The sequence below is a fragment of the Dioszegia hungarica genome, assembly GCF_025882075.1.
Source record: "Dioszegia hungarica strain PDD-24b-2 chromosome Unknown MKK02contig_8, whole genome shotgun sequence".
Lineage (NCBI taxonomy): Eukaryota > Fungi > Basidiomycota > Tremellomycetes > Tremellales > Bulleribasidiaceae > Dioszegia > Dioszegia hungarica.
The window spans coordinates 456,051-469,427 of record NW_026515770.1 but is presented as its reverse complement, the minus strand read 5'-3'; the positions used below and the strand labels follow the sequence as shown (position 1 = coordinate 469,427).

General features: G+C 58.1%; 2 protein-coding genes across 2 annotated transcripts; one reads left to right on the top strand and one right to left on the bottom strand.

Annotated features, from left to right (window-relative positions):
- Positions 1-256: 256 nt before the first annotated feature.
- Positions 257-6,553, bottom strand: MKK02DRAFT_25988 (PXA domain-containing protein; the record flags this gene model as incomplete). The annotated part of the gene is made up of 14 exons (XM_053087127.1): positions 257-507; positions 558-847; positions 905-1,065; positions 1,213-1,276; positions 1,351-1,404; positions 1,452-1,533; positions 1,586-1,617; positions 1,949-2,074; positions 2,312-2,459; positions 2,509-2,693; positions 2,736-3,274; positions 3,319-5,232; positions 5,277-5,649; positions 5,694-6,553. 14 exons carry the CDS (start codon positions 6,551-6,553, stop codon positions 257-259), a joined length of 5,079 nt encoding a protein of 1,692 aa, XP_052944963.1.
- Positions 6,554-6,823: 270 nt separating this feature from the next.
- MKK02DRAFT_43865 (uncharacterized protein) lies at positions 6,824-10,506 on the top strand (the record flags this gene model as incomplete). The annotated part of the gene is made up of 4 exons (XM_053092648.1): positions 6,824-7,086; positions 7,144-7,849; positions 7,897-10,135; positions 10,190-10,506. The coding sequence occupies 4 exons, from the start codon at positions 6,824-6,826 to the stop codon at positions 10,504-10,506; spliced, it is 3,525 nt and encodes a 1,174-aa protein (XP_052944962.1).
- Positions 10,507-13,377: the final 2,871 nt, after the last annotated feature.

The window sequence follows — 13,377 nt, the reverse complement described above, 5'->3', positions numbered from 1 at the left end:
TACGCAGGCTAATGGTCCGGGGCCACTTGAGGCTGCACTGCCTCTGACTCTCTTTCGCGACTTCGCGCATGATGATCCGGATAGGGGTCGATCTTTTGGAGCACTGACAGCAGCGCTCCACCTGGACTCCACACCAAAATAGCTCCATCGCTGGAGACAACCCGCCTGCTGATTTCCCCGTGTGTTTCAGACATCGGGGACAAGTCAACCAAGCGAATGGATGACATCGTTCCAGATCTACAGCTTACAGATCACGCTATGTCCCGTCATCTCCCCCGACCAGACTGCCTACCTTCTCCTTGCCCCAGTCCAGGCCCTCCTGTAAGCCCTGCCCCCCTTGCTTTGCCTTCTCCAGCAGATCCGCGCTGTGAAGGTGCCACGGCGAGGGCAGGAATTGTCGTGATCGGAGAGCCTGCTCGGCGGTCGTCGAACGGACCAAGTAGAGCGCCGCAAGGATGGTGATGATGATAGCAAGGACTTGGAGTGCGAGTGATGTGTAAGCGAGAGCTAGTCCTGATCAGCCTTATACCTTCACGAAAAGCTATGGAGCGACTCACTTTTAGTCTTCGACTCCAGCTTCCATTGATACTCGCCGACCTCCTCGTCCCAGCCTACCTGTGAGGGCTCGACAGTAGGATTGAAGGTTACGAGCAAGCTGGCGTAGTTGTGGGCATCGCTTCCGGACATGTGTCGGTGCTTCACCCCATCGTCGTATATGTCTTGAACCGCGTAGACGGCGGAGAAGAGACCGATGAACATGATGACGAAGCGCAGGCCAACAGAGTCGGCGATGAGCCATCCAGGAAGGATACATCCGATTGATATGAAAAGGGCAATAGAGATGATCCTATCTCTGTTAGCGCATGCTTCACGATACAATTGCACGAGGATTAAGGGTACTGACAATTCCAATGACACCATTTTGTCTTCGTACACCTGATCCAGCTCGTCCTCCATCCGCTTCAGCCGCAGGCGATCTGCTACAATGTCATCACCCCCTGTCGCCTCCTTGTGCTGCGCTGCAATCTTCTCGTACAGTGCGATAGCCTCTTCGTGCCGTTTAAACTGTTCCGCGCGGTACTTGTCCAGTTTTTCCCTGCGCTTGGTGATGAATTTGAGGCGATCTTGAAGACTGCTACCGGAACCGCAAAAACTGCTGATCCAATAGGTGATGAGATCCTTGTTGTATCCGATGGTAGATTTGGCGCGAACGGAGCAGCAGATTACCAACGCGATGAAGAGGTATCCGACCAATGCTAGTGCAGCCCATTTCGAGCTGAATGATCAGCCGAGCTGTCGCTTCAAGGTCCTTGGTTGGACAAAAGGAGGATGACGCTACGGTCGACTCACGCGAGGGCATCAAAGCCAGCTCCGAGCAAGGCGCAGCCGATCAAGCAGCTCCCTCTGTAAAGTCAGAGACCCGCTGCAAATGCATGGCACCAATGACTCACAGATACCCCGCTGCCAGTGTCGGACGATACGCGGGCTGACGAGCCGGGGGCGGCTTGAAGTGGGTCTCCCCTCCTTCTCCCTCTGACGATGTTAGTTATTGCCGTGCCGAAATTTGATATTAGGCACAACTCACTGTTCACGCTGATGTAAGCGACAGTCCCACACCTGACATTCAGCTGTCATATCGCTCAGGGTGCAGTCGGCACTGGTGTAGTGACTTACGTGGCCATCCCGACGATCGCATGAGACATCTTTTACAGTCAGCTTCGCCGCCCTCGGTTGGTGCTCAAACAGAATATTACCTCGTGGAATAACACGGTAAGAATCTTGAGTGGCAGCAGGACGTTGAGCCTGCGCTTCACCGATACCGTCGTCTCCACGGTCTGTCTTCTGCCCTTGACCACCGTGTCCTCGTACGTAACCGTATTCTTGGAACAGCATGGTAGAGAGCGCCTGAAGTTCAGCGGCGGACTCAGACCATTGATCAGACACTCACCACAAGGCAAGGATAATGACTAGCGATATGCCGATCCAGACTAAGGAGTATCTGGCTGCATCGGTGAGGTCGGAATACGCGGGGAATCCCGACTGTGCATCGGAATCGGATCCGGTAGTTGTATCGCTCATCGCGAAGGTCGTGCACAGGTGTGCCTTGAATCAGTCAGGCGATGTACAGCGTCCTGATTGATGCACTGATGGTTAAGGCTTGGAGCAAGCCATCCGGGGCGCTGATTTCAAAGGATCTCGGGGCGGTGAGGCCTGGAGTACGGGTCAGCCTGGATGAAACCAACAAAGGACGCCTCGAGTGAAGCTGTACCTACCTATGCACAGTATACAAACTCTCTAAGTGCCAGGTCACGGTGCAGGCTTAGCGAATAGCGCACTGATGACCTCGTCCAGGATCTTCAGGATGAGATGTTGATTGAGCCGCTTATCTTGGAGCACCCCAAACACCCTTCGAGCCGCGCGTCGGGCGTTGCTCCGGCCTATCATGTTCGCTGCAATGTCTATATGCATCAGCTATAACATCCGGAGCTCGACTGCGGATGAGCTCACCTGGTATGAGCAGAGCAAGCTTTTTGGACGCTCGATGGCGCGTTGCGAGCTTCTCGGTCTCGTTGCGCTCCTCGCTGGGCGGCCGGCGCTCTCCATCAGGAAAGAGCATATCCTGAAAAGAGACCAGAAGCTTCTCCAAGCTGTCTGGATGGGCGACTCCGCGTAGCGTGTCTCGGACTTTTCTGCTTTGATCAGCTTAGCTTGTTGTTTGATCGAAGGAAACGCACCTCTCGATCGTACTGCCCAGGAATTGCTGGAGGATAACGACGATAGCTTGCCGACGCAGCCAGCTGCTCTCGTCCAGGTCGAACATCTCGATGAAGAGATCACAGATCGGCGCAGTGAAGACCGTACTCCCAGACTCTGCCTCTCCGCCCGCCTTCAAGGCTCCTCCGGCAGTCCCGCCGATCTCTGGACTACCAGTCAGACCACCCATCCCGCCCTTCAAGAGAGGCGGGATGAAGGATGACCCATAACCGAACAGTTCTCCGCCCAGCTCCACTACTTCCCCTAGCCCGCCAGCGACGTCGCTGAATTGCCGGTTCAGCGTCGAGTGGATCATATCCAGCATGGATGGACCGAGAGGCGTCTCGTCCAACGTTGTGGCGACGGACTTGTAGAGAGATCGGACGATGTTGTGGGGTGCGAGCGACGCAACACTGGCTGTTTGGCCAGGGAGCGGGGCGGAGGGGAAGGAAGCGGATGAGCGGGAGAGGAAGTTGCGGAGGATGTCCGAATTGCAAAGGCTTGCTGAAGTCACGAGAGACTGAGCATCAGCTTCTGAGCGCGAGCTCCAGTGGGAGAGCTGACCTTTAGGTACCGTTCCAGTCCTTGCCTTCTTGACTCCATCAGTCCCGCCGATGTGCTCGGACCCAGCTTCTTTCCGGGCAACTCCACCAGCCCCCTGATCTCCCTCATCAACTCCCTATCCGCCGATCCCGCCGCCCAGTCTTTGACCGCCTTGTCGAGCTCAAAGAACTGGTTATACCGCCTATACACCACCCACGACCCCTCCACCGACCGTCCATCCTCTCCCATCTGGCTGACCCTGACCGCATACCGCGCGACCTGCTTCCCCTCTGTTGCATCGACAGTGACGTGTGCACTCGGTACCGAGACCACCGTACGACCAGGGACGAGCCGGTTCTCCTCCTCCTGTTGTTCGTATTGCGCCTTTTGAAAGACCGAGCCCCGAAGGTCCCGCCGAACAGTCGAGATGGACTTTTGGAGCAGCTTGAGCTCCGCCTCATTGCCCGTGAGTTCAGCGCGCCGGATAAGTCCCTCGAGGAGGTTCTCTTGCTTGATCAATTCTTGGACTCGAAGTTCCAGCCGGGATATCTCGGGGCCGAGGTGGAGGTTCCCTGGCGCAGCGAGCTGGACGTACTCCGGATCGACCGATTCCGTAGGCTGATCGTCCGCCTCCGCCTCGGTGATATCGTCAAAAAGCCGATCTCGATCCACGGAGGAGCTCAGCTTGGACATGCTCTGCCTCCGCTGCAGAGTGGGACCGCCCTCTTTGGAGCTCCCGGTCGGCGGTACGGATACCGCCGGTCCAGCCAAGCCCGCCGAACGTAGATCCTCCGCGCTGCGAGAGGCTAGCTTGGACGACCGTTCATCCCGCTCGCTCAGAGGCGACAGAACAAGCGAGGTAGTCATTGACGGCGCGACCGAGCCGGGTGTTGGCGAAGCATGGGCTTCAACCCGAGAGCTGATCATGTCGTCCGACGCAATGATCTCGCTCAGTGCAGCCTGGATCGCCTCCATCCGCTGAACCTGCACGAAATCATCATCATCGACATCCACCTCGTCGTCATCGTCAAAGATCCTCCGCTCAGACTCCGTAGCGGTGGGAGAGTTGGCGCCGCCCGTGAAGAGGACGTCGAGATGATTGAACCGTTTGGGAGGGGTAGATGGCTGGGTGCCGGTCGGCGTGTGCGCCTGGCTAGACGAGGGTATGGCTCTGACCTGAGTCAAACTCCGAGAGAAGGTAGGAGGGGCGGTAGATATGGAAGCGAAGGGTGCGACCGAGGTAGTAGGCGTGAAATTGCCGTTCACCAGCGTTGGACCGATTTTGGGAGGCGGTCGTCGGACCTTGGTCTCGAGCAACGGGGAGCTGACGTGTCGGACTGGCTTGCCGGGTTGAACGGCAGCAACCAAAGGGGAAGTGACGGACCGAGGAGAGAAGGCATTTTGATCGAGCGGCCTCTGCCGAGAGAGGTCTTGCATCGCCTTGCGGTACAGCTCTCCCCGCTTGAACTCGCTCCAATCCTCTTCTTCCATCTGCTCATACACCGCCTGTTGAGCTGAGAAGATGGAGCCTTTGACAACTCGGACAGCTTGCGCTGATACTGGAGCAACAGGGCTCTTGACAAAGTCCCGAATGACGCCGATGTCTCGCGTCGAGACGCCCATATCGGAACCGGCGGCAAAGTACATCTCGTACAGGAAGGTCGTATCGTCGAGGATCGTTCCATCCGCCTCGGAGCCGCTCTGGGGATCGAAGGTACCGAAAGAGGATGGCTCCGCCAATTCGAGTGGGTCTTTGAATCCCTCGACGGTGAGCCAAAACTGGACAAGTTTGGACCGATTTCGACGTTCCATGAATTCGAGCCAATAAGCCAAGGACGAGGGATCCAATAGGACAGTCCGAAGCGCGATATCTGGCTGCGCAGCCGAAGAACGCGAGACAGATAGTGGAGACCGAAGCACTTCGGGGTTTGCGCTCTAAGCGTGAGCGCTACCCCAACTTGAGAGATATTGAAGCTCACCAATCCCGACAGCACCCCGATCCGCGCATCCACCTGAGCACTCGCTCTTCCCAGCCTCTGCACATATTTCTTTGCACGCTTCAGGACCCGCTCACCCTCCTTGCCGCCACTCTCCTTCAGCTCCTCATCGTTCAATGCCGCCTGAGCTACCCTTGTCTCCCTATCGAGATCCGCCCGGAACCGCCTCGCCTCCCCGAGCGTTTTCAGACGGGAGATAGACCGTATGAATGCGTCAAAGTGCTGTGTTGAGGACTCGGCCGAGATGAAAGCCGTAGCAGGAGGGTAAGATGTACGGGGCTTGACCGGTGTGACAGTGGCGGAGGGGGAGTCTGGTATGGTCGATAAGGCGGAGAGGAACCGGCTGACTTGGCGCCTGGAGATCAGTACAGCTACAATTCCTGCGTAAGGTAGGCGTACTGCTCGTGTAGATATCTCCCGCCCCTGTCGTCGATCTGCCGGTTCCAGAAGTCTGGATCGCACAGCATCTCGTACACCGGTAGCAAGACCGCTCCCAGCACAATCTCCCTCACGAGTAGCTTGACCACCTCGGACCGGTCCGCTTCGGGCAGCAGGCGGCCCAGCAGCAGCTCTAGCTGAGCGCGAAGATGTGACTCGACCAAAGGAGGCGTTCCGGACGCCGAGGAGTGATCTTGTGTCGAGAGGGCGGGATGAGCCTTGATTGGAAGGGGAAGGGGAAGGGCCGTGCGCGAGTCCGAAGCGAGATTCTCGACTGAGCGATAGTGCTGTAGATGGTCCCTGACGATTGGCACTATGCGGGAGACAAGCAGGGAGGACCAGTCGACGTGCTCGCCCTGCGTGACGAAGTTGGCGATGACATGCCGAATGAGAGTGTCCGTGCCCTTGGGGAATGCGGGCGAGGGGGAAATACGGGAGTACCAAGGTAGAATGAAATGCCGCTGAATGAGGTCGAGAAGACGATCCAGCGCATCCTTGACTGCTGCTGGAGCAGTCGAGAAGAGCGCTGGTCCGCGAGACGAGGTCGTCTGCTCCTCCCATGACTGCCGGGTGAGAACCGCTGACCAGGCCGACGGGGTGGTGAAGACCAAAGGACGTAGCGTTGGCCTGCGTCCCGGCCCATCGCCCGCAGGATCGGCTCTGAGCAGAGACCGGATGAGTAGCACCGCCCCCACGCAGGTAGCAAGCGCGATGAACGCCGGCGCGACAATGACCGACTGAAAGAAGGTGAACCGGGGGACGAAGATGGCGCCGATAAGCACGGCCGACGAGGTAATGACCAGTCTTGGCGACCAGGTCATTGCGCTCTTCGACTGCGAGGCTGTCATAGGCGCGGCGAGTCGCCTACGGGTGCATCTTATAGACGTCTGCGGGCGATAGCCCAAGGGAAAAGGCTGAACAAAGGACGAAGCAAAGAGAAGGTCGAAGTCAAAACAAAGTCAAGTTTCACAATTTGGCCTTGCTCTTTCACCCATCATCCATCCATATCATACATCTATATAGCGAGGCTTCACTTACTGAGGCACGCCCCACAGGCTAGAGCCGCTCTGCCTATATTGTCAAGGAAGAAGATGGCAACGAAAACAGCCCCTCGAGCGGCCGCACCGCTTCTGAATTGGTTCAATTTACCGACGCTCCCCCACCCGCAACATATCAGTGAGGAGGGGTATGAGCGGACGGAGCCATCAGCTGGCGATGTGGAGCCGACAAAGCAGCTGGATGATGCAATGGACGGAGTAGGAGATGAGCTTGAGGCGGAGCCAAAGCTGGAAGAGGCCGTCGAAGCCATTGAGGTGGAAGAGGAAGGAGAGCCTCTGTTGGACATTGCGGAAAGGTACGCCTTGTGTACTGATCTGCTCTGATCTGCTCTGCTCTAGCTGACATTTGATAGCCTAATCTTCGCCCAGTCCCTCAGGCAGAGCCGCCAGCGACATATGCAGCGCCTGCTGCCCCACATTTTCACCCACCCTCCCTTATCTTCCCACAGCAAACCGCGCGCAAGGGGTCCACCGAGATCCACCTTTCTCTACCCCACTCCTCCAGGTCCTACCGCTCCCTTACCGTACCGAGAATACCACGGTCCACGTGGAGGCAAGACGGGAGGGGACCCTGCCAGTCCCGGTGCATCCAGCCCCAAGCCGACCGAAGACGCCAAATCATCCTCCACAATCCGGTCCCAAATTCGCGCTAAACGCGCTGCGGACCTGGACGAGATCGCGCCCGCACACGAGACGGAGTGTATCGCGCGGGTGACTTTGACGGTCGGCGCATTCTCGTACCCCGAGACGGAAGTCTGGATTGGGCGGTTTGTTGAGCCGAGACCGGATGCGGCGAAGGTGAACAAGGCGGATAAGAGAGCGCGGGTCTTGGCGGGTGAAGTGGAGCCGCCAAAGAAGAGGGTTGTTCCTCCGGTTCCAAAGCCCAGCGCTGCTCCCGCGGGCCTAGGAGGAGCTGCTCGGCCCGTCAACCAGGTCCCGCGGCCAATGCCACAGGTCCGCCCGGGTGCTATTGCTCCGACCTCAGGAGCGACAGCGGGCTCGAGCACCGGACCGGGTACTGCTGCTCCAAGGCCAGCACTCACTCCCGAAGCCGCCATAGTGAATCTCCCTGCCTTGATGCACATGAGCTGTGCTGATATTTGCAGAATCCTGACCTAATCAAGAAAGTCAATTCGGCTGCCGCGACTCGACCGTGGCTGTCTGACATCATCCACAAGGCGGCTCGAAAGCAAGCGAGCAAGGAGGAGCTTGCACGCCTGGGCCGAGCTGTTGGGCGGCTGAACAGAGGGGAGGATGTGGATGATGGGGAGAGCGCGGTGGCCGGACCATCGGGGACGGTTCCGGTAGCCGCTTCTGCGGTCCCCGCTCGTCTCACCGCCAATGCCGATACCACACGGAGCGAGTCTCCTCTGACTGACGAGGACGAGGATGATAGTGACTTGTCAGATCTGGGAGGGGAGATGAACGGGAAGGGGCCGCCTCAGGTCGGCGGCGGTGGGCCACCATATGGTCAGCCAGGCTCGGGCGACTCGGCCGGCTCTCTGGGCGGTATCCGCCCGGGGGCTGTGTTTGATGCTGGTCAGACCAGCGCTGGTCCACCCACGTCACCTCGAGTACCTATGACATATCCGCAATTACCGCCTTCTACCGCCACGCCCTACCCGAGACAGGCTCGACCACCTCCGCCTCCCCCAATCTCAGGCTTCAATCCCATCCCACACAATCCCTTTCCCAGACCACCACCCCTCACCTCGTATGTCACTCCAACTTCATCGTCGATCCCTCCATCTTTCGCTCCACAGCCCGCCACGGCGATGCCACCGCCACCCCCGCCGCGTCCAATCTATCCCCGGATCCCTCCCTTCCTCTTCATCGCTTTCAAGGACGCGCCGACCGAGAAGTTTCTCATCCCCCTTGGCGCAAACTCGTTCATCTCCCGCGCAGGCGGGGACCATGTAACGCATCCTGCCCCCGTGGCGAAGGCGCCGCCACACCCTCCTCCAACTCCTCCTCTCCCCTCTCCTCAGCCAGTCGCGGCACCGGTACCGCCCACGCCAGCAGCGATCCCTACCCCTGTACCGATAGAAGTACCTGCCATTGCCGCTGGGAAGGGTCGGACTAGGCAAAGTCTCGGTCGAGGTGCGAAAGAGGCCCCAACACCTCCTTTGACGAAGGAGGATCCTGCGGCTCCTCCGCCGGACCCACCGGTTCCGGCACCCGCCGAGGAGCCCGCCCCCGTTGTTCCTCCTCCACCCGCCCGGATCGTCGAACCCCCCAAGCCAGGGACGGTCATACTATCTACCCTGATGCCGACTTTGGAGTGGGAGGAGCCGGACTGGCGAGAGCTGGAGAAGGCTCTGCCTTGGAACACTCCTGTCCCGCCCCGACCTCCACCTGTGTCGGCATATCCTGGTGGTCCTGGCTCGTCCGCCCCGGTTACAAGTGTTCCCGGTGGCATGTACCCTCATGACCCTACCCCGGGGCGTCCACCCGCAGGATTGCCGAGTCACCCGGCACCATCCTTGGTCCAATCCCTCCCCAGGCCGGTTCTGAATCTGGGTGCGGTCGATCTCACCCCAGCTGAGGGAGACCTCCAGCCGATGACAATTCGTCTGAGCGGGATGGATGACCACGCTTGGTCCAGGATGAAGCAGATCGTGGACATTGTCGAGATGGCAGAGCTGGAGGTTCTGGGTCGCAAGGAGCCCGAGCTTCTGGTGGTCCCGGAAGTCACGGGGTTACCGGCCGCGAACTCGGCACCACCACACACCTCGCAACTCCCACCCTCATCTCAGCCTCCCCACCCACTTGCCCTCCAGCAGGTCCGCGAGACATACCTCACGCGCAAGAAGGCTCGATTTGCCCGTCTTCTCGGTCGCGTTCCATCCCGGTCCTTCCTGCGACTACGGACCGAGAGGGCCGACCCCGCGCTCGCCGAAGCTTTGTCGGATAAGTGGGCGCCTCGTCCCTACACTATCACCACCAAATCCCTGTATACTCGTTCTCCGCCGCCCGACGATGGGCCAGAACTGGCATATGCCAATCCGTACTCGCCCGAGAAGCCCGCAAAGAAGCGGAAGAGCAATGCCAACGAGCCGGCGGTAGCGTTCGAAATGCCAGTCTCGCTGGATGCGCTGGACGAGAGGGTGGAGGAGGGCGCTAAGTTTGCGGTGGGACGTCGTAGAGGACGTCCGAGTGGGGATAAGGCGCCAAGGAAGAGCGGAGCAGGCAGACCGCCCAAGTCGAGGGCTAGTGTCGGTGGCGAGAATGGTGAAGAGGGATCAAAGAAGCTGGGGTCTAGGTCCAAAGCGGGGGCTATTTGTGAGGGGTGCGCGTCGACGAGCGTCAAGGTATGGCGGAAAGGTCCGGGTGGGAAGGGAACATGTGAGTTGTACTTATGGTTACGGGCTGCGCGGGAAGATTAGCTGATGATGGCAGTGTGCAAGGACTGCGGGGACGCCTACAATGCGGGGACTTTGGGCCCGCTGGCCGCGCCGGGGGCGATGACGGGGGTGAAAGCCGAACCCAGCGCAGAACCACCTACAGCGGATTCGCCCTTCCCGGCTGAGCCGACCTCAATGTCGCATTCGATGTCGCATCCCCACCCTCGGCCAAGCTCGATGACTGGATCGGATGCTCCTGCGCCGCCGCATTTCGACTCCAGCTCGCACATCATTGCAACTCCGGCTACCGCTTCCGGCCAAGTGGCCGCCCAACTATCGGCTGCTAGAGAAGATCAGATGTATACGTCCTAGGTAGGCATGCAGTAGAGGGGCGTGAAGACAGACGGAAATCTTGCATGCAGGGCTGTTGAGGCTAGTCTCGATCCAGTACCACTGCAACGCTCGGAAGGGATGGCAGTCGGTCTCATTGATGCTGCCTTACGCTGCCCTCCTGGCGGTCTATACGAGTCGGATGGAGGGGGGGGGGGGAACCTAGTCGCGATGTCAGCTGGCCCAAGCCAAGCTGCGGTGATTGTGAAGGTGACGCACGGATCTCAATGTGAAACGTGGCTGAACTTCCGCTTTGGGCAAGTGGAGGACGCGCCGACGCGACTGACTGACTGGACTGGTTTGCAGCTGTGTCTTCGTTCCCACCACATTCTATACCTTACCTTACCCTGTGTCATACACCTCCATTCGTACTTTCATAGCAGACTTCATAGGCATGGCTGCATACGTAGCTTCACCTTCCCGCGGTTTCATGACGGCCAGCCAGTACGAGGTGGGCAAGAGGGTGGTTGAGGAAAGTGTGAAAGCCGAGTCGTCAACGAAGAAGGTAGGTCTAACTTCAGTATCGTCTAAGACTCCCCTGGATTCTCGTCTTCGGGACGCCGGGCCGAAGTTCTGCACTCCAATATATATCCGTGAAGGCGATAAGCTGATCCTGCACAGCGCAAGGTGGAGGGGAAAAGGTCATTCCCGCCAAAGAAACCGCAGCTTGTCTGCAACAGCGACTCGGAGGATGAAGACGACGATATCATCTTTCGGCCGTCTTCGTCGACTCGCAAGAAGCCCGTCGGCGCCGAAGATAGCGGAGATTATTTCGAAATATACTCTTCCCCTCCGAAAGGCAAAGCGAAGGCAACTTCTCGGCCATCCCTCCCCTCTTCGTCATCATCGTCCTCCTCCTCCCGCAATAATTCCAACTGGGACCGCGGCATGCCTGAAGAGGTCAAAATGCGAGACAAAAAGGCTATGGCCCGGTACGGCACCCTCAACCCTTCTCTGCAAGGTACCGCCAAGATCGCCGGGCCCGCAAACGTCGACCGGCACGCTCTTCCGGAGGCATCCAAAGAACCCGAGCTCAGTCCGCAGCAGGCCGACATTCTCGCCAAGATCATGCGAGGCGAAAACTTCTTCTTTACCGGCTCGGCGGGGACGGGAAAGTCTGTTCTCCTCAGGGCGATCATTCTGGCGTTCAAGAAGAAGAGGGCGGAATTGAAGAACAAGCCGAACACGGGCGTGATACCCTGGGAGTTGGCTATTACTGCGAGTACTGGGATGGCCGGATTGTGAGCATTCTTCACAGATTTCGCAGAGATAGACACTGATCCTCAGGAATATTGGAGGTGGCACGCTGCATGCCTGGGCTGGAGTCGGTATAGCTGTCGAGCCCAAGGAGGTATTGGCCCAGAAAGTACAGAACTGGGTCGTTGCTCGACAGCGGTGGGAGCGGACAAGTGCTCTCATTGTCGATGAAAGTGAGTCCTTAGATTCAGCGGGGACTGACCGTAGTCTCCATGGTCGATGGGAAGCTGTTTGAGAAGCTGGACTACATCGGTCGGACTGTCAGGCGAAACCAGAAGCCATTTGGCGGGATTCAGGTGAGTATCTCAACATGGAGGCCTCGCTTTTGTAAGTTGACCGACCAGCTCATTCTTTCGGGAGACTTCCATCAGCTTCCTCCAGTCTCCAAACGAGGCGAACCGACTGCCCTGTACGCATTCGAGAGTGCCGCCTGGCGCAAGGCGTTCGATGCAAACAGCACCGCCTGCCTCAAGCAGGTCTTCCGTCAGAAGGATGTCCGCTTTGTGCGGATGTTGGAGGAGATGAGAAAAGGGAGGATGTCGTACGAAGACGAGGCGTTGATACTTTCCCTGAGCCGGAAGTTGGTCTTTCCGGACGGTGTGCCTGCGACTGAGCTGTGAGTGTTCTGTACCGCTTTGAAGGTTGCACCACTGATCTCCCAGTTACCCTCTCAAGGCCGAGGTGGACAGACTCAATAACAGAAAGATGGCGGCCATTCGAGGGGAGACGCATCACTTCACCTCCATCGATATCCCAGGCGTATACAATAACAAGCCTACCCCTCGAGATACAGTCACGAAGGTCCTCGACGACAGTACGAGATTCGCTTCTCAGCTCGATCTAAAGGTCGGGGCTATCGTGATGCTTCTTCAAGTGAGTCGCTCGTAGCATCGAATCTTGAGGTGCCAGCTGATCAGTGCAGAACTATACAGAGATGGGGCTCTGCAATGGCTCAACCGGTGAGTCTTTCGACTTGTACAGTCACGGTGTAACTGACTTGTCAGGCAAGATCGTCGACATGATGACAATCGAACAAGCGTCAGAGAACGGCATTCTCTGTCTGACCCGAGCACACAGCAACTACAACATCTTCCCCGTCGTCGAGTTTGTCCCGGGCAAGTACGCCTCGGTGTGCACGCCAAAGCGGGTTCTCGTACCGTCGGGGGAACAGGATGTATCCAACTCTGACGGTACGATGCGGGCTAAACGAGTCCAGCTTCCTCTTCTTCTGGCTTGGTGAGTCCTCCCGATCGCTTTTCGGCCAGAAAACGAGTACTCGCTGATTCTCAGGGGCATGACTGTCCATAAAGCGCAAGGCTCGAGTTTGGAGCGGGTCAAGGTTGATCTCCAATCAACCTTTGCGGATGGTGAGTCGTCTCTCCCATCATCGCTTATAGGGGACAGAGCTGATCTTCTAGGTCAAGCCTATGTGGCTTTGTCGAGGGCTACTTGTCTCGAAGGACTAGAAGTAGCCAACTATAACTCGAGCTGGTGAGCAGAAGGAATCTTGCTTGGGTGTGGACGCACAAAGCTAATCTGGCAGCTTGAGGGTCAGCAATACTGTTCTCGAATGGTCCTCCTCGGTCGAAGGGGATA